Source organism: Bombus pyrosoma, linkage group LG15 (assembly GCF_014825855.1).
Source record: "Bombus pyrosoma isolate SC7728 linkage group LG15, ASM1482585v1, whole genome shotgun sequence".
NCBI classification, from domain to species: domain Eukaryota; kingdom Metazoa; phylum Arthropoda; class Insecta; order Hymenoptera; family Apidae; genus Bombus; species Bombus pyrosoma.
Genome location: NC_057784.1, coordinates 9,436,024 through 9,456,139, shown reverse-complemented (window position 1 = coordinate 9,456,139; position 20,116 = coordinate 9,436,024). Strand labels below are relative to the sequence as shown.

The 20,116-nt window shown below is 39.5% G+C and overlaps 1 protein-coding gene across 1 annotated transcript in view; it reads left to right on the top strand.

The window, feature by feature from the left end:
* The first annotated feature begins 1,691 nt into the window (after positions 1 to 1,691).
* The window catches only part of LOC122575360, a 196,068-nt gene continuing 177,643 nt past the window's right edge, over positions 1,692 to 20,116 (top strand). Inside the window, exons 1-2 of the mRNA XM_043744165.1 lie at positions 1,692 to 2,156; positions 13,180 to 13,414. Of these exons, the coding sequence (XP_043600100.1) occupies positions 13,180 to 13,414 (235 nt within the window). The 5' untranslated portion in view covers positions 1,692 to 2,156. The remainder of the gene's footprint in view (positions 2,157 to 13,179; positions 13,415 to 20,116) is intronic.

The following is a 20,116-nucleotide window of genomic DNA, read 5'->3' as shown; positions in this document are numbered from 1 at the left end:
CGGGTCGAATGGTTGATTCTCATTTAAAAAAGAAGGAAAAAGTAGAAGAAGTGAAAAAACGATGGTTGGTACAAGGAAAAAGAGAAATATCGAGCAAACGAAAGTTTCTCTTTCAACTGTGCAAGTGCATCCTCACGGTTCAAAGTCACGTGAACCGTTCGACGACTTTTTCCCCCTTCCTCTTCCTCTTCCTCTTCTCTTTGAATTCTCCGTTAGTAAAGAGGAACAGCCAGCGTTGTTTCATGCTAACTTTCTAAATTTTCTTCCGGAAATTTTCTTTCCAACATCCGTTCGAAAGAATAAAATCGATGAGAGTAAAACAAATATCCTTTGTCCACGAACTTTGGTTAAGATATTTTCACGACATTGGTAGTTCCTTCTTGAAGGAATTTATGTTCGTTTTCACCTACCCTGTATATTGTTTTGCATATTCAATCTTCCACGCAATTACATAGCAGTAAAGTATATTTACGATCAGCTACAAAACGATGAATTGGTTTCGAGCAACCGAACTCGATCATCGTTAGGAAGCCTTATCATCGATTGGTATCACGAAACACTCGCAAATCAAGATTACGTGCACAGCGTCGTTCTCGACTCATGATCGTTCCTCTTTCTTGCCACTCATCTATGTCGGATCGAGTAATTTCGGTTAAGTAGCGCTGTGAAAAACGATCGAGGCAACCGGGTGTTCCGTTAAACAATGCTACCAACGTTATCCGATTCTTTGGGTTTGTAACATCGATCTTGTAATTTCAGCAAGAACGTGCGAAACGAGCGCGAACCTTCGTCGAATTACCACTCTTTCTTTTTCGTGTGTGTCAATCCCCTCTTCCGTTTCCGCTCCGTGCTTTTGACTCGTGTTTTCTCTACTCTAATTTCATCGTAACAAAAATCATGGTACAAAATAGTGAAATAATTTTTAGATAACGGATATAACAATCCCTATTTTCCTTTAAGCAATTATTATAGAAATTGGATCTCTCTTACTTTTATTAAAATTCTGAATAGGGGCATTCAAAATGATAAAAAATTATTAGTTACATTAATTTCATAATATTCAATTTAGTGTAAGTCAAAGAGAATTGAAAACAGAAGCACGACAGCGAAGTACGTTCCTTCTATAGTAGGTACATTGCATTTGAAATAATAAAAAATCATTAGTTAATTTTATTTTGTTACATTTAATCTATACACATAAATCAAAGAGAGTAAATTTAACAGGGTTTGCCCGAATAGAACAGCGTGAACAATAAAGGGGTTGGGTGGCAACTAGTATTATAATTGTGTCTGGGAAATTACACTCTCGAATGTAGTGGCGTGCCGCTATAGAAACGTTTACAATTACCGCAGACAGAGTCGCAATTTCATTTTGCATAACTGAGCTCTGTCGGTGTTACATTCGCAAACTGAGCAAAGAAACGCGCGCATCTTTTATGCAGTGACATGAATCGTTAATACAGCCATTGTGTTCTTTATTAAAAAAACGAGGATATTATTTATCTGCCTGATTCTCCGCCGCGTCGTGCTAAGTTTCAAGTGGAAGTAGAACGCGTGCGCGGCTTCGAACCCACCAATGGTAGCGCGCGGCGCGAACGTCTCGGCCAATTGAAGCGCTCGACTGTGAACAAGCAGCTACGCGATGCACGAGTCAAGCGTCGAGTGGCGCGGTGCTCGCAGTACCGCGGCAACCCTCGAGCTAAGAGCATCGTGTTCGATGTTGTCAGTGACCCGTGCGTGAGCCGTGTCGTGAAACGTGAGAAGCTCTCCTTCCCTTTTCCTTCTCGTGGCTTGTACGCGCGACCAAATTCGTGCGCTTGCCGTGTCTGTGCGCCGCCTCTCCCTCGATATATCTATTTCTCTCTCCGGCTTTCGTTGTCGCACGCCCGGAAACTCGCGTGAATTCCGCGGTAGAACGTTTAACGGTCTGAAAAACGATTTCGCGCCATTACGTGTCCCCCCCGTACCACGTTCGTTTTATCAACGAAAACAATCCCTTTCACGAGTAATCCTTCCGACCACGAGTTTCCCCACGATGCCTGTGTGTGATATGTGAGTTGTGTTCTCGCCACGTTCTTCACCACTGACACTGGTCGTCCTTCTCGGAAGGAGGAAGGCAGCGACGAACCGAAGAAACGTCAAGCATCACGAATAAGGTAAGAATCAAATGATAAATCCTTTATTAGAAGGAATTGCAAGAGTGGGAATTAGAGTGAAGGTGGTTAGACAAGGGGGCGGGGTGTCATGCATTTAAGACTTTGTAGGTTATGTATTCATAAAAATACGCGTAGAATATAGGTGGTATGCAGATACATATCGGCAGACCGTAATTTGTGATATGAAAATAAATAAGATGGAAATCAGGAATATTAGAATTACGTTGGATGTTTCGTTTCAAAAGAATATAATTTGAAAATTCACCTATTACGTGTGTAATATTTTTAATTAAATACACTTAGATGCAAGTTAGTTATCGCAAGTGAAACCTTAAAGAGGAAGATTTTATTTTATATGTTTGATTTATGTTCACATGTAACATAACCTTTCTCCAATTGTCTATGAAAAATTAATCAAATTCACGTATACGTAGGAAGTTTTAGCATTCGATTTTTTTTAAAACGAAGCTTCCAATACAATATTCTTATCTTTGATTTTCACCTTATTTTGAGTCATACAATCAGCTAGATTTCATCGTGTATGCTTATATTTTATATAAAATATCCATGATATAATACTCGTTACGATATTTAGTGGGTGAAACGAGTCTCTATCTGGAAATACGAATTTGTGCGAATATTCATTCGATTAAATTCCATTTCTTTAGTTCTGTTCATAAAAATATGAATCTATACGAACATTAGCAGTTTACTCGTAACACAAAGACGTAAGTAACATTATAGAAATTACGATCAATTTTCGATCTGAGATATTTATGTTGTTATACGGATTGTTGATATCCGAATTTCGTTCAACTCGGTTATACCCAAGGATCATTGAAAGGTGGGGCGAGTGTTTACGAACGCGTGTGTATTCTCGCCGATTCTTCTATATATGTGTTTCTGTATTTTCATAATAACACGGGAAATCTGCTTGTTTTTGTTGACTAGTCGACACGTAGTTTGTTGCGTAATATTTAACGTACTACAGAAGTAGGATACATTCGAACACACGTAACGGAGACTATGTGGTCGCAAAATAAAAACCGATACGCTTTTTATGACTCGCGATTCTTTTGGTCGTCTTCCACAAACAATGCGTTCTATTACGTCAGTAGAAGCTTTACGTAATATGTACTAGGTTGTTACACACGAAAACCACAGTATAAGAATATTTTAAGTCACATTTTAAGAAAACCATCTTTTATTTGATTTTCGGGTTAAATATATATCCTTACCATTTATTTAATTTTCCAACATTTATTCTACCGCATAATTTAAAAATAAAAATTTGAAATTTCAGTAAAAACTATTCGTTATATATTATTTTATTACAGACCTCTACCGTACATCCATTCAATGCTAATGAATTATAATATATTTAAATTTTAGTCTCGAAAGTTAAATCTCATAAAAATTTCCGCAGATTTATACAGGACGTTACAGAAAAATCTACGTTAAAAATAAAAATGAATATTTTGGTGATTTTAGTGGGTCCATTTATAGTTATGAAATATACGTTATTTATTGTCTCTAAATCGATCGATATACGCGTGAAAGTAAAAAGCAACTAACTTGAGAAAAAGGATAGCCCCATTAATGAATATCATTAGATGAAACACGAGCGAATAGCGGAAGTGTACGGGTGCGCGTGATGTTCTGCGGTAGATTTGTGGATTTGTTGCCGGAGGTTTGTAACCTGAAACAATTACGCCCCAAATGGGGCGTCCTACGTGCATGCCTCTGTCAATAAACTCTATAGTTACCGTATTATCGTCGCGTATGAGACGCTTACGGTTCGAAATTCAACAAAAGAGAATCGAACAATCTTAAAAAAGAAAAAGAAAAAATCATTAACGGCACGATAACTCTACTTGAAATTTTCGTCTTTTTTTTCTCGTAATTGTTGGGTAGTCCAGCTTCGAGCAACATTCTTCTTTTTCCTAGCCTCGTTTTCGAAAGTTCGGAGAGCGAAAGTTTGTTTTCGTAATAATTTTCATACCGCTGGAGGCGTAATTGCCCCAGTTTTTCACCCTTTAAATCGTTGGAATACACAACAATGTCACTAAACGTTTCTCGATTGTCTATGGAAAAGCGAACGTTGATCGTTGGTTACGTAGGCTTTAGACGATTATCGAGCTTTGATACTCGAAAAAGAAACACGAGTGGTTTCAGGAACCTGGCATATTGTCTCGATATAGGGTGTCGAGGGATTTAACAGCCAAACTTTGAGAGTGTAGTTGCTCACGGAAATATTGGTGCGCCTGTAAGAATTTCTTATGGATATTTTACGCGTGTTATATTTCACGTGTTATACATTTCGAAATTTTATTGGCATTGTAACGAGACTCTCCTATCGTGATTGTATTGATAAAGTTTAAAATGAATCTGAAACTGTATATAAAAGTCAGAAAATATAGTACAAGTATATACTTCATAGAGATCAATTTTGATTTTTCTTTGTTTCGATGCACGAATCAGCTATTGATATCGGTTCATTACGTATATTAATAACTTGATATACTGCCACTTAAAAGTCTTACAACATCAAACTGGTTTTAATAAACCTAACTTCTATTTCTATAGAATATATAAATGATAAACTTTGGTTGTTACACTCTAGGACACCCTGTACATGTACGTATCGTGGAAAAGTAGCAGAGAAATTGAGGATTTGACGAGATGAAAGTTGATTAATCGAACGGAAAGCTCGGAGTCGAGTTTGAACGTTTTCTACGAGTAGCGCCAGGTTAACGCGATTGTTAATGCTTCTGAACAACGATCGATCATTTTATCGTGGAAATAACAACATTAGAGATACGGCAAGCTTATAACTTTAATACGCGTTCACCAATCAAACCAAACCATCCATCTCGATATTTTTCAAGAGATATACTGCAGGCGTTCGATTTCACGTTAACGTGATTATTAATCGATTCTCAATCAATTATTTCCCTATTGGAAATTATAATATATTCGCCGGAATGCAACTCTCCGCTGCGGCTCTCATTACCATTTCCCCATTTAATTATCGAGAATGTATTAATTAATTGTTATCATTGTTAATTCATTCAGCCGGCCTCCCATGATTATTCACGTACGTTCACTCATCTACGTCTTTTCATTTTTCCTACCAACGATATTATATCTCATTATGAACAATTACGTACGGTCATTCATACTACTCGTGCAAACTCATAGAAATTCGAAAAATTCAGCCAGGAAAAAATACTCGTTCGTACGGTAAATTAGTCGAATAATTAGCGAATAATGTTGCAAAAACCACGGAGGGCTAACTGAAACCGACAGACATCTCTAACTCTTATAATCGCATATAACAATCGTGAAAATTTGTCTCCTTACAATTCGTAGACAGAAACTTTCCTAATACGACGGGGTTTGGCGGAAAGATAACTTCTTCTTCGGAAAGAAACGTTTCAATTTGTCTCGGAATTCTTCAAGAGTCGAAGGAAGCAACGATACTTCTTGCTGCGCGGCATCGCTTTAAATAATGTTTGAATAAAAAGCTCGAAAAAGTTTTTCGGTTAGACTTACTGCTCGAAGCAGGATTTACAACGAAGGGAGAGAATAACCAACCATCTACTGGCTCGTCTGCCATGTAGTCGAGGCAATAATAAAGTGAGACGTCGATGAGGGTGCGGGAACCGGAAGCAAGAAGTGAAAGGAACAGCGAGGAAGACGAAGTTGCACTCTCTCTCTCTCTCTCTCTCTCTCTCTCTCTCTCTCTCTCTCTCTCTCTCTCTCTCTCTGGATATTCAATTTCAATCGGATTCCTTGAGAGCTTCATCCCTAGAATCTGTTACAAAAGTTCGGTTTGCGACGCGGACGAACGAAGCAGGCCGATTTCGACCGCTTTCACTTGGACGGGGGTATGTTTTAAAAGTATACGAGAGGAGGTAGAACTTGTTTCCCCTTTTCTTTCGACGAGTCGTTAACTTTGCTCGAAAGCATAACCCATCCTCGGTCTTGACCCTTCTTCCTCCTCCTCCTCTTCTTCTTCTTCTTCCTCTCCTTTTTCCCCCTATTCTAGTTTTACTCTGATGTGACTGCTGTTTGTCGGGGAACACGTGTTTAGAAATGTTCGGAATGTTTCTGAATGAGCTACACCGTGACTTATAAGTATGTGGATACTTAGGTAGATTTTTATTAACGATATATATTATGATTGTTACCAAAGAACGAATATTATCAAGATACACGAATTAATCGGAAAACAATGATCAAAAGCAATGGCTAATATTTTCTTGTGAAGTGGATAAATCGTAGGAAATTTGAATTCTTCGTTCGAAACGTCGACTCGTATTGTAAAGTGATATATTACAAGTGAATATAGAAATATAGAAATCGAAGACTTAAACAATTTAAAAAGTGTACGATGGTATCTCTAATGGTCCAATTTAGAAGAATCTTTTGTATCTTATCCATAGCTTGACAAGCAAATGAGCTGTCCAGTTATGAAAACCAGATGCTTCCTTTTCCACGATATCTCGGATATATCGGTTCACGATTTCACTTTTACTACCGCGTTTTTTGAAAAGATCGCATAAATCAGCGCTGACGATGCATAAGCTTGCGGCCAAGCTGAAATATCGTGTTCCGAAGAGCGTACGAATACACGTAGTCTCGATCGTTTTATGACCGACAGAATGGTGCCAGAATTGTGCCAGAATTTTTCGTTTTATTCGTTGGTAGAAAAGCACCGTCGTCTCCCGGAAGTCCGCGCGCATACAGAGCCCCGCGCTGTCCTGGAGCACAGAACCATCGTTTAAATTTATGTAAAATCTGCTCGCGGCCAACGCTGAAAGAGAAAGAGAGAGACGTTGCAGCTGCTTTTCATTATTTACGAGCCAACAAGTAATCGCGTTCACGACAACTTGTTGCTTACTAGAAAACTCTGAACTTGGCGGCCGCGGGACCATCGGTTCGTTTGTTCGCAAAGGTAATCGCGTGGTATCGCGCGCACGCGAGATTTCCTCTTCGATTTGCGCGATTAACCGTGGGATTAGTTTTCGATTGCACGCCAGAGAACAATTCCCGCGACGGGAACCGACTGATACTCTGGTAGAAGAATCGTCTGTGACTTCCATCAGTGTAATTCTCCTTCGTTGAGTTTATCTTTTCCAACGTTTAAACATTTAGCTATTTACGTCAATGGCATATACAGGTACAGCGTTGTCGTGTTAAGTGAAAAGGGCGTATCTGTAACTTTGTCTGGTTGTTAAATATTAGGAGCCATTTTTCTCCAGCTTTTAATCAGATACGTCTATTTAAATTAACGTAATATCCCACAGTAATATCCCTGTTATTTGATAATTTCGTGATTTTAGCTATTGATTTTTATAGGCTTAAGCAACATTTTGTATTAAAATATATGAATATTACAGGCAAGAAACATGATTAATTACACCTTCTAGCTGTTATAGAAAAGCAATTATGGTATTCTGCTATTTACTTATCCCTGAATATTTCAAAACTATCGATTGTTGCAACGATACTTTTACATATTTCATACATTCCCAGATTGATTGTAAATTCGTCCACTACAATTATAACTATCATATCTCGTTACTGTACTAATGGAATTTCAAAGAGTTAAAAATTGTCTATAGTAAATGTTCAATTACTTTTGTAAGCCATTGTGCGTATAATATTTATAAACAAAAAGGGAGTATGAATAAAAGATGAATATGACGATAAAAGAAATCGTAACAATGTTCTTCGGCGCGTTATTCGTCGTCTGTTAGCAAAATAAATTTCCTAACATCGTGAATATTCGATATCAGATGTTGCCCTTGACGCTGATTCAGATTGAAACAAGCGAACCAAACAATCGTCTTCGGATTGAATTAAAGACAAATGTTGGATGATAAATTCGAACGGGGAGCTGTTTTCGTTCCTCGGACTTTTCGTACGTCTTCTCGAACGTTCTTCTTCGATATAAGTTAAGAGCCAGAAATTGGGTCAATGGTGTCGACAGACAAACGGTCCGACACGTAAGCGAAATCCGGCTCTTGTCCAGCAACTTTCGCGCTATGGGATATTCCAACGGCAGAGGGTAATGAGACGCAATGAAATGTGAGGAAAAAATACGAGGGAGAGGAAAGCGAGCCGATGAGAAAGACGAAAGCGTGAGAAAGAGGGTAGTTTTCGGTTAGGTGGATCTCTGTAGCAAGAGTCCGCAGTCGTGGGAACCTCTTTGTCCGGTGACAGTAAACGACGTACGACTTCGCTGGTGAAATAACGTCCTCGTACTTTCGTTTATCCTGGCACGAAAATGTTCCCAGATGTACAAATAACGCAGAAGCAAGAGCATCTCTCCTGAATTTCCAAAACAAATGTTAATTTTGAATTTTTCAGACACTCTGCGAGTTAATGTTAGATCAGGTTTTGTATTTCCGAGATCGAGATAAATGATATAAATGACATTTCATTTTTAAAACTGGTGAACAAAAAAAAATTAGGTTTCATAAGGTCTTGAGGAAATAATAGAGTAATATTAAATGAACGTTTAAAATTAACGATCACATATGTACATTTTAACGATAAAAATTCATACTAACATTCTCGGGTTTAATCTCAGAGAGATATTAAAATCAAAAAATCAACAAGAACGAGCTTATCGTGTTCTTCTCGCATGATCTTCGTGCGCTATTTGTATCGTGTCTGTACATGTACGATTCATACTACTGAAAAAGTTAAAGAAAGGAGAACTAACACGCAAAGAATTATTCGTTCGAGTAACTTTTTTAATTCTGTAATTGATAATTCTTATAAATATAAAATAATGGAACTAATTAGTCGTTGGAAGATTGCATTGAATCAAATTACTTTGATCAACTTAAGGTTTTTTGAAAGAAATGAACCGTGCGCGGTTCAACTTTTATTTGAATAAACGACACTTCATATATACCAAGCTAATACTTAAATGCATTTTTCCTTTATATCAGGAGAAGACTTTTATAATTCATATCCCGCGGAGAAGAAATTATTTTTAATCAGCGTGCCTGCATAACGATTATCGTTCGATTTATCAGAGCAGCCGGATTTTTCCGCGACACGGCAAGGTGCATTTAATTTGCATCCCGCTGGGAGAGTTTCATTATCATTTTTGTTCCTCTATTAGCCGGTTAATTAGTGTTCAATGAATATTTTTAATAACGTGGAATCCGTTTGGAACTCGGTGAACCGTTAACCTCGTGATTTTACACCATTTTAGTTTTATTCCCTGTTAACGTAAAACGAAATTCATTTTTTTTTTTTTTCGTGATATCGATGTTGTTTAGATTATACCCTCGTGGATACAGAGGTTTCACTGTCATCGTAACTTTATTATAGTTTTCAATACAATACACTGACTGTAAAACCATCCAAAAATTGATAATTTTTATAAGTTATATATTTATAACATATATTCTTATACCTTTACATATTAGGTTGTCTGGAAAGTGTCTTTCTTCTACAGACACGTCTTTTACAACAACACATATTTATACAAACATGAAACCTAATCTGTCGAACGTTGTGATCTTTAGTTTGATAGAACAAAATGGATCATACGTAATTCGATAAAATAATATAAAACGAGAAATGTTGTTCTTATAAAACAAAAGAAACTTTTAATAAGAAACAAAGTCGTTGGTTAAAGAAAAACGCACAACGAAAATCATATTCGAAGCGTATTATTGCGTTTCTTGTTAACAAAAAGTTCGTCTGGAAAAAGTCAAATCTCGTGTGTACACACTTTCCAGAGACAAATTGATCTAGAAAAAGTTGCCTCTGGCAGTGGACAAACGCGTAGATAGAGACGTCTCTAGACAGCATCGAGGACCGCGTCAGTTTTATTTTAGTTTCTTAGTGAGAAAGTAATTACTTAGTTTCCTCTGATTTGGCAACTGGTTGCCGGGAAAACGTGGTGGAACTTTCGGATGTATGCGGTTCGTTAACGAGTTGTGTTAATACGCCAGCCGTTCGGTCACTCGGTTTATTTGTATTTGTGAAGCGAATTAACACGCCAACCAACTCGTTTCAAACTTTTGCTACTTGCACGACCGACAGATAGAAAGATTTCGTCGGTTTTTAATACGAACCATCCGACTTCGAGATCCGCTTGAAATCCTGTACACGTAGTTTGTTTTCCTGTTTTTCAAGGAAATCTTATAATTGCTTCAAATCGAGTATTTCGATATTTAAAATCCGATATACATCGTCGCACGTCGACCATAAGTATTGCAGCATCTGCTCGTTACATTTATTGGGAAACTCTGACAAATTTTATTTTATTTCGCACTGAATTGTTGGTAAAGTTTTATAACGCTTTTGATAATTACTATGTGCGTCCTGTAATTGATTTTCGTATTTGATATTTGAATTGTAAGAAGATTATTTTATTATGAATTTTAGCAAAATGTAATCTCTCTCTCTCGTTAAACTGAAATAAATTTTGTCCCTAGTTAACGTATTTTATTCGATAAAATATATTCGATAAAATATGGAAATATTCGCGTTCTTTAAATACACGTAATAATTCGAATAGACTTTCGTGAGACACTATGCAAGTACGTATTATACTTGATCCTACCGTTAAACGAGATACAAAGATTTTCCTCTTGCTTTATATCAGACGGTTTTTTGAAAGCATTCCAAACGTAGAATTTGTGTCGAGATTAGCATTCTATTCGGTTTTAGTAGTCTTACGAGAGTTATTTAATCGCGACTTGATTACGATGTTTAAGCAACGTATGCTATGGCGCGAGATTGAAGAAGTTTTGCGAGTGAAATGCAAACAGGACGATATGGTTTTTTCGGTAATTAAATATGAAAAACCGTGGATAAATTTTTTTGTAATTGTTCGTTCGTCTTTTCATTTTCTATTTATAATAATCGTATCAACCATGACGTGCTATTTCGCAAATTTTCCGCGACCTCGTTGTTACTTTGACTCATAGAGCGAAATAAAAAAAAAAAAAGAAACGCCTGAAACAGGAAATTGTAATTACTGTTCCGGTTTAGGAAATTAAAATATTTTCGAGAAATTTCCGAACGCGCGATTGAAATTTCCATCGACGTTTATTCACTCGTAAACGTTACTGCATATTTTTACATTGTCGGAATATTCGCAATTCTGCTTCTGACAGTGTATTCGTGTATTTCGAATACTTTAACATGATGTCCGTGCTGTAAACGCCCAAATCACGCTTTAGCATTTCGAAAAAGAAATTACTTTGCAAACAGGCAGGCTTTTTAATTGGCAGGATTATTCGATTTTCTATCAACTTCGCTATACCAACCGCATGGAAACGCTTGTGACACGATCAACGCGTAAATGATGTCTCTTCTCCTAGTGAAACTATGGATGTTCCATTTCATCCGGCTATTTCTTCACGTTGCTGACAAACGCGAACGCGTTCTCATCTAACTTTTAACTCTGCTACTGTATAACATTTTTCTGAAGGACTAAACTGAAAAAGACAACTTAGAGTAGTCCTCGAATCCCTTTGAAAAAAGTTCCACGTAGCCTTTTTTTTGAGCTTGATAACGCTTATTTTTCAATGTTTCAATTGATGTTCAGAGAAAGTTGTGTTTTGGACCAAGATGCGACGATCGTTTATACGTGTGTTTAGTAAAAAATTATTTCCAAAAAAATCGTTATTTAGTAAAAAGAATTAGCAGCTTCAATTAGTATAGAATTATCTTAAGCGTAATAAACATTAAACGTGGTTTCAGCGAATATCGAGATTCATTATCGTAACGGATAACCGATTGTTTAAACACTTTTGTGATTTCTACGAGATGTGTACTCGCACTAAATATCTCGCAGTTTCTACCTACATTTTCATGTTGAACGGTACTAAACTTTGTCGATATGATTACAACAGTTTGCTCTCGTTACGATGTTAATGAAGGTTTAAAATATTTCGTATAGCACGAATAACATACACGTGCGTGTAAAACGTATCTACAAGTGTCCGAATGTTTTCGCCAACCTGTGTACAAGAGGGTAATTACTGGAAAATCCATGAGTATTTACAGCAAGGTAGAGTAGGGTGGCGTGGACCGGCGGAAAATCACACGTCGTGAAATTTGGACGAGTAGCAGCGGCGACGAGCGATCGGAAGCGATTCGAATGCGATTTGAATTTTGAGTACACTCGCGAATCTGCATATGTAAACACCGCGGCCGCGTCGCTGCATACCGGCCTGTGATAGCATCGCCGATTCCAAAACGTTTTCCCGCGCGTACGTGCAATCATGCCACCTATACAATGTGCTCCGTTCGTTGAACGAGACGATTCCGTAGGTGTTCATTATTAAAGCAGCCGCGCAAGCTCACCGAAAAAGCCCCGGTTACATTCGCTCGTGTACCGTGTAACGGCCGATTTTTGGTTTGCATTCACCCTTTCCCCGCCTTTGTGATGCCGCGTAGCTTTATTGCACGAACGAATATCATCGTGTTGCTCTCTCCGTAAACCCCTAGATATTGCAATTAAGAGCGAAACAAGCTGCCGTAATTATTATTTGTAGTTTGGTTAATGACGTGAAATTATCTCTCTTTCTCTCGTGAAACGTTGCTTGGTTTTGTAATGACGAAGGATATTTGTGATCGATGACGGGTTTCTCTGTACGAGGTTCCACCGGAACCAACATCCTGCGTGAATTTCACGTAGAATTTTCCCATACGTAGCAATATATCTATACGCCCGGGACGCGTGGACAATTCGTTCGCTACGGTGTAATTGCGAGAAACACGTCGATTGATCCAGCCTCCGATCGAAAGATCGTCGGGATTGAAAGCCGCTTGAAATTTACATCGCACGTCGGATTTTAGAACTGTGTGATTCCGCGCGCGTATGCTCGTCTATACTCCTTTTTTTTTTTTTTTATCGAATGTTATGAAGCATTTAGTTAATGCTGGCATGGGAAATGGATAGTTTTTTAGTAAGTTTTCTTAGTAATTCTCGATGTATCGTAACGAGTGTTTGATATTTTCTTTATGGTGTTGATAGATGTTTCACGGGACGTGGCTGCAGTGGTCGACGCTGCTGTTGCTGCTGCTAGGAACGCGGCTGCTGTTCGTGGTCGCCCAATGTGGATCGTTCGCTCAGGATAGACAGGAAAGAGAGGACAAACAGGATAAACTGGCGCTGTACAAAGTCACTTTAAGGACTTACTGGTCGAGGGCGCGATTTCCACGACATTATCCGGAATGGAAACCACCGGCGCAGTTCGGCAAACTAATCGGTGAGTCAATTTAAACGTGTTTTCAAACGGATATTCCAATATATTTCTCCACGTTCACGTAGACTATGAAAGATTCGTATTAACATTTTCATAGCGTAGCGCAAAGACAGTTCTGCCAAGCTGTCAAATATAATATTACAAATTTTATGAAATCAAAAAGAATAGAAGATGTTTTATGATGTTCATACGGTAAACTTATTATTTACGTATTTAATTTATATTTTTATATTATGGAAATACTTTTTGTTCCTTCTATTCGTGTAATGGGTTTCTGTAATATGCTTTTTAATTGATACATTTTTTGTAACTCGACGAAATAATAATTTACTGTATTTGTAGTTTCTTTAATAACGTTGCGTTTACCCAACTTTTACACGTTATTAAGGAATGTCCCGATTGTGTTATTATAAAATATTCTAACGTGCAATCTCCACGATAAAGAATTAATTAATTTTTAAATTGTTCGTTCTAAATTCTTCGTGTTGTCGCATTGCAAAAGGTTTCAACGCGGTACAAAACGAAGAAAAGAATTTGAACACGATTCGATTAGCAAGAATACCATTCTTGGAAGAATCAATTAACGAACGAAGACGTTCGAACTTTAGTCGAGATTCGAGAAAATTCGTAGAATCATCTTGACGTCGAGACTTCTGGAAATTCGTTCCGCACGGCTTCGATGATCGGCGAATACTTATTTCTGAGCCGTGGCGCATTTCGAGCAACGTCAGCCAGCGGAACACGCCATTTCCGAGGTTTATTCTCTTCGACCTCCTTTCCCAGCCGACGTGAGAAACGATAATTGGAGAAGTTGGAAATTATCGGACGTCGACGCGTATGTCGTCGTTTCCAACGTTGTCGGAGCTTTCCTCTGTCGCCTGATATACCGAATCTCGTAACAACACCGCTTCTTCTACCACGCTTATTTCGGATTTTCTAAGACCATTATATATTCTTCTTTTTTTTTTTTAGAAAAAGAAACGCAAGATAGACTTAAAAATTAATTTTCATAATATTATATTAATATCGCCGTGTATGTTTTATCTTCTATCGTTGCAACATCTTCTACGCTATTCTTTTCTTTAAAATAATTTTTGAAGAATTTTCATTCAAATAGCTTTTTATAACCATTATACGACACAATTTATCCAACAAATGTGTCTAGTCTCTGTGTAATCTAGTTTCCACGTTCTATTATTTTCTAACTTACAAGATTATATCGCGTATATCGAAGTTGCGCGTATATGCCAAGTTACACAATGTCTGCCCAGCCACAAGCAGTTATCGAATAACAAATCAGGTGAAATTTTCGCAACAATAATCATATCGAACGACAGATTATGTAAAATTTTCCCAACAATACGTTAAATAAATCTCCAAATACCTGTTTCTTCTATTCGCTTTAATTTCCCAGAATTCCATCCACGGATACCTATAACACTCGCACGTTGTAAAATTCAACGAGACCGTTTCAATCGCGACGCAATCCACCGTCGAGAAAGAAATTCTCGTCTTTGTGCGAGTTGGTAGCGCTATCCAGGGGGCGGAAGGGGCGTTGTAGTCGGTCCATAAACAAGGGGAATATTTCAGATGGTAATGCGAGCGCGGGAACAGGTGTCGTGACTCCCTGATGGTCTATAAATTTTCCTGGCGCCTCGTAACTCCGCGCGGTTTCGCACTTTCGATTCGCGGCTGTGGCCACCACGCACCATCCAACGAGATCGAGGGTGGTTTGGTAAGCGTGGCGGGTGGGTAGGAAATCGAGGGTCGAACAAATCCGCGAAGCACGTTGGTTCGCGAAGGGAAACGTCAAATTCGAATTAGAAAGGCACGCAGCGTTCGGGGAAATTCAATTTCACTTTAAAGACCGTCCTCGTATTCACGCTGGGTAAACGTCTAGGGTTTGGAATATGGGGGATGAAGCGAGCCAAGGGTCACGAAAGCGAGAGGAGCGCGGCGAAGAAAACTGAAAAGAGAAAAGGCGAGGATATGCGGGGAATGCGAATGCGCGTGGCATTTTGTTTTACGCTTGTAGAAAGAACTCGTGAATCGTTAGAGCTCGTTGAATTTCCACCCTCGAACGGATACGAACGTTTCGCGGAAAGCTGCCGTGTCATCCGCCGAATTTGCCGCTTGTATTCGTTAAGACGACGACTCGTCGATTTTACGCGGAAATTCGACCGCCTGACTCCGTGTCTTCTCCGTCGTTGTCGAGCAGGCTAAACCGCCGTGTAACGTGGTTAAGAATCGGTGCGATGTTCGTACAACGCGTTGAAAAATGGCTGCGGCTTTTGCGTAGCGTGGCGGGTATTATGAATTTCAGAGTGTGGCAGAAATAGAAGGTCGTTACTCGCGTAGGAATTTTTCTGTTGATAAGTATGCTCATACATACGTGTACTTCCGTTCGGATATTTGGTTACAAATGAAGATGACGAGTGAAAAACATAATAAATGATACTGTCTGCAAGAATAATTTAGATATTGAACACGCTGTCGATTGATTTCACACGAAAACTATCTTTCCGTTTCCGACAAAACAACGAATTAATTATACATCTTCGCGCTTGATAATTCTGCTTCAGTTTCTTGCGCCCAGCCTAATAATTTATTCACGAAGAAGAGCGACAAGATTTAGTTTCATGCTGGCTGTATAAAACCACATCCAATGGTATACAGTCAACGTTCGCTACATTGTTGTAACTACGATTCGGGGTGTCTGACCACGAGCGTCCACAACTACTGTCTCTCCATTCTCCAAGCGTACGATGAAAACGAGGCCTATTTTCTCTTCGTTTGCTGGCATTACAAAAGCAATTAAAAGAAACTTCCGGAAAGGAAGCTGGAAGTGGGTCACGTTTTCCCTTGCGGACAGACAGAAGAGAAAATAGAAGGTGCTAGCGGTAGTACGCGACTAGCGATAAACATCGAAGAGGTTGCGAAGGATAAAAAGAAAGGGAAGGGGAGCGAAACTCGAAGTCGTTGCGAACACGGCTACAAAACGTAATCGAAAATCCTTTACGACGATTCGTCGTACGACGGGCATTTTTAGCTATCAAGGAATGTTCTCGCTCTCTCTCTCTCTCTCTCTCTCTGCTTCCTGCATTCCGCAGAAACTCGACGAGAAAACCTTTCCAGGATATATCCTGCGTATACAGACGAACGGGCACGTTCGATCGTTAACGGGCGACTAATGGAATGGAATTCGCATCCAGATCGTCGGTTCCATCTCTCGACCTTCGACTCCACCTCTTCAATGGGGGTTGCTCTTTTCTTTCTCCTCTCGTTTTCCTTCACCCCCTTGCTACCCGAGAAATCGTAAAATCGGCACCGACGTTCGCGTTGTTTTCCTCCCTGCAATCCCTAGCCTGCTAGACTTAATTCGATTTTTCCATTCCTAATCCTTCTTTTTTTTCTCCTCGTTTCCTTCGATCGGTTTTAACGTGTTCCAACTTCTCGTTCGTATTCTCTGCATTTTTATTTGTCTTTTTTTTCTTCGTCTTCTTCTTCTCCCGCGGAAGGATGTGTCCTTCCGTACGACGGTAGTATCTTCACGCTGGTTGAGGTGGAAATGATAAGAACGTTACCGCGTGTCTGTAATGTAGCGATCGGGTTGGAAATATCGACAGTCACGTAGACTATTGCTGTATTTCTTGGGATATTGTCTTGGTTAGATAGAGGTCGGCTCTTGCATTAGTCGAGATATTTCGTCGAAGCGAATTCGGAAAATTGTCGTTGCCAGAAATACGCGAGCCTCGAACGCCCAAGTCCCTCTGTACAGAAATTAATAAAACATCCCTCCGATCCGTGGCTAGCGTTTATTTAATCGAGAGATCGTTGGATTCTTTTATCGGGGTGTGTTCGATCGATAGCTATCAGCTTGGAAGAAATAATTTCATTCCAGATATTCCAGACGCGAGAGAATCTTTGTTTTCTAAATCACTCTTGTTATCAGATCGTTATTAGATCACATTTATTTTACATTTTCCGTGTCAATCTTCTGCAACCTAGAATTCGCGCAATACCTACTCCATTTTCCATCAAAGTCATGTGCAGGAAAATCCAAAAATCGTTGTCTCGTTAATCCGCTGCACATGCTTGGCGGCGGAATTTTCGAGTGGTTGAATTCCAGCTGGCAAAAAGGCTCATCGCATATTCACGCGGGTTTCCGGATCGAAGAAATCTTTGACGACGCGAGAGAATCTAGACACGCGATGGAAGAGAACGTAGAGAAGAAAATACAGAGGCTAAAGAGAGGAGAGAGAACGCTTTAGACCGAGGAGTTTTCTCTTCTGTGGACGCTCCAAGGGCCGCTTCTAATTATTCTTCTCTCGAGACACCCGCAGCGCGCACGGTGTTCTCGTTATTTTTTTTTTTTTTTTTTTTTATTTATAGCCGGGGAGCGACGGTTTGGAGCTAGCGCGAAGCGGAAGGACAGAGACGGGTGGATAGAGCGAAGAGTCGAGTAGCGAGTTAGTGGAAAGAGACACGCAGAAAGAACGAGAGAGACTCAGGGTGTGCCCGAGAGCGAAGGAGCCGTAGGTAAAGAGGAGAGGTATTTTTAGCCTGAACCGAGAGAGTCGGGCTTCTCGTTTTGCTCCCGTTTCCTCGTCTCTCCTTTCTCGTGTACCAGCTGCGCTCGAATCGACGCTGAAAAGCAACAGAATCGGGAAAAAATGATGCACTTAGCGGCGCGTTTCGCGACGCTGATATATCCGTGTGTTGCGCGCTCGTCTCTCCCGTTTAATTTTCACCGAGACCCTCGTTTTTCTCGCCTGTGTAAAATATTTCGATCTAACGAACCACTCTGTTTTTTTAGCCTTCCTTTCCTTTATCGACAAAATTGATCACGCTCGTAGATCGTTAGAATAATTGTTTTTCGATATATGGTGAAAACTGTGTGGCGAATGGTGTCGTCCGATTCTTGTTACAGTTGGAGAATACTCCACGGCCAGGTGTTATTGTTGCTGCTTTCTCTTTTATCGAGAAAATTGATCACGCTCATAGATAGTTAGACTAATTGTTTCTCGATTTACGATACAGACTGTCTGCCAAGGTAGCATCCGATTCTACTTTCAATTCAAGAATACTTTGCGACGAGCTGTATTATAGCCGTTTTTCTTTATCGAGAAAATTGATCATTCTCGCGGGTCGTTGGCATAATTGCTTTTTAGTTTATGGTAAGGACTGTCCGACAAGGTTTCGCCCGGTTCTACTTGCAATTGGAGAATACTACGTGGCGAGATATATTATAGTTGTGCGCGTTCTGTAATCGGTCTCGACGCCTTCCACTCGAGAATCGAAAGTACTAAACGCGTGACAAGTGCCGTGGGCGGGAAAAACATCATCGGGCAATTTTTAGTCCACGAGATTCCACGACCCTCTTCCTGTTTCTATGAGTAGATACATCTCTGGTCGTAATCGTATACAGGGTGGCCCACGAATTAGTCACCACGACATTGCGGCTGGATTTGACAAAACCGATTACGTAGAAACATATTTGTGTCGTTGTGTTATGTTCAAAAACAAGTTATATTCATTTTGTATCAGATAATTGAAACGACGCACGTTATTATAACAATACCGAACCCTATTACCGTCTTCTATTTTAAAATTAACGATGCTACCTAACATTTTTATTTTATAAAAAAAAGATAATGGGCTTTTGTTCGAAGAATTTTCTTACTAAAGGCACGATTTTAGGAATAAAACTGGTATTTTTGCGGCACGTGGAGGTCAAAGTGCGATTCTTCCACGGAACTACAAGTCTCCGGTTCTTCTCGAGCTACGTGTTCTCAGTGTCGATGGAACGATTCCCCGAGCATCCTTTTTCCCTTAGTGAAATTCTCACGTGTCTCGTATCGCGATGCAAAAAGCAAAAAGAGCTTTCGAAAAGGGTTCTTTGCCCGTCGCCCTGGTATTCTTCGCGATTCGTTCCTTTTCTCGCGATGACACGACTCGTCCCTGCTGTCCTCTTGCGTTTCTAGTGCGTTGGTCGACTGGCGAATGAAAAACCTCAGTCTTCCAACGCAACCGGCCGTGCACACGTTTATTAGGCCTCGTAGTTAATTAAAGCGAAGCGCGCAGGGTCCTTGGAATTGAAATTCCAGGTAATATGAATAGCAGCGTTCCTCTCGTCGTCGGCTCGTATCAAAGCGCTACATCTTTCCGGAGCATCTAGCTGTTTCGTAATTGCGCGCCGCTTGTTGTCCACTTCTTCTTGCACTTTCTGTAGCTCCCGCTTCCTCCTTCTTCTTCACCATGGTTAACAAGCATCGCTGATTTCTTTAATCGAGCAACCAGCCTCGCGTTGATTTCTTCGCCGCGACAAGCGTTTCTTCGTATATGAAGCGAAGAGCGAAGTTGGCCTGAAACGTATCAAAGTAATTTTGACATTTAATTTCGATTCTTTGGAATCTTTTGATAAAAGAATTATTTTTATACCTCGAAATTTCTCTTTTATCAGTTATCGATACATTTTTTCTGGTAGATCGCGAATATAACACGTTTGTTTATTTTATACGTACATGACGATTCACAAAGGTGTATATATATTCAAATAGATTTAACACTAGAACTACCACATCAATCAAATCGACTGGTTTTACAATTTTATAAATGTGTCAACCCTCGTTTAGGGATCATGGTCCCGAATGGATTAATAATACCAAAAATGTACTACATAACATGGAATTCCTTCTGTAAGAA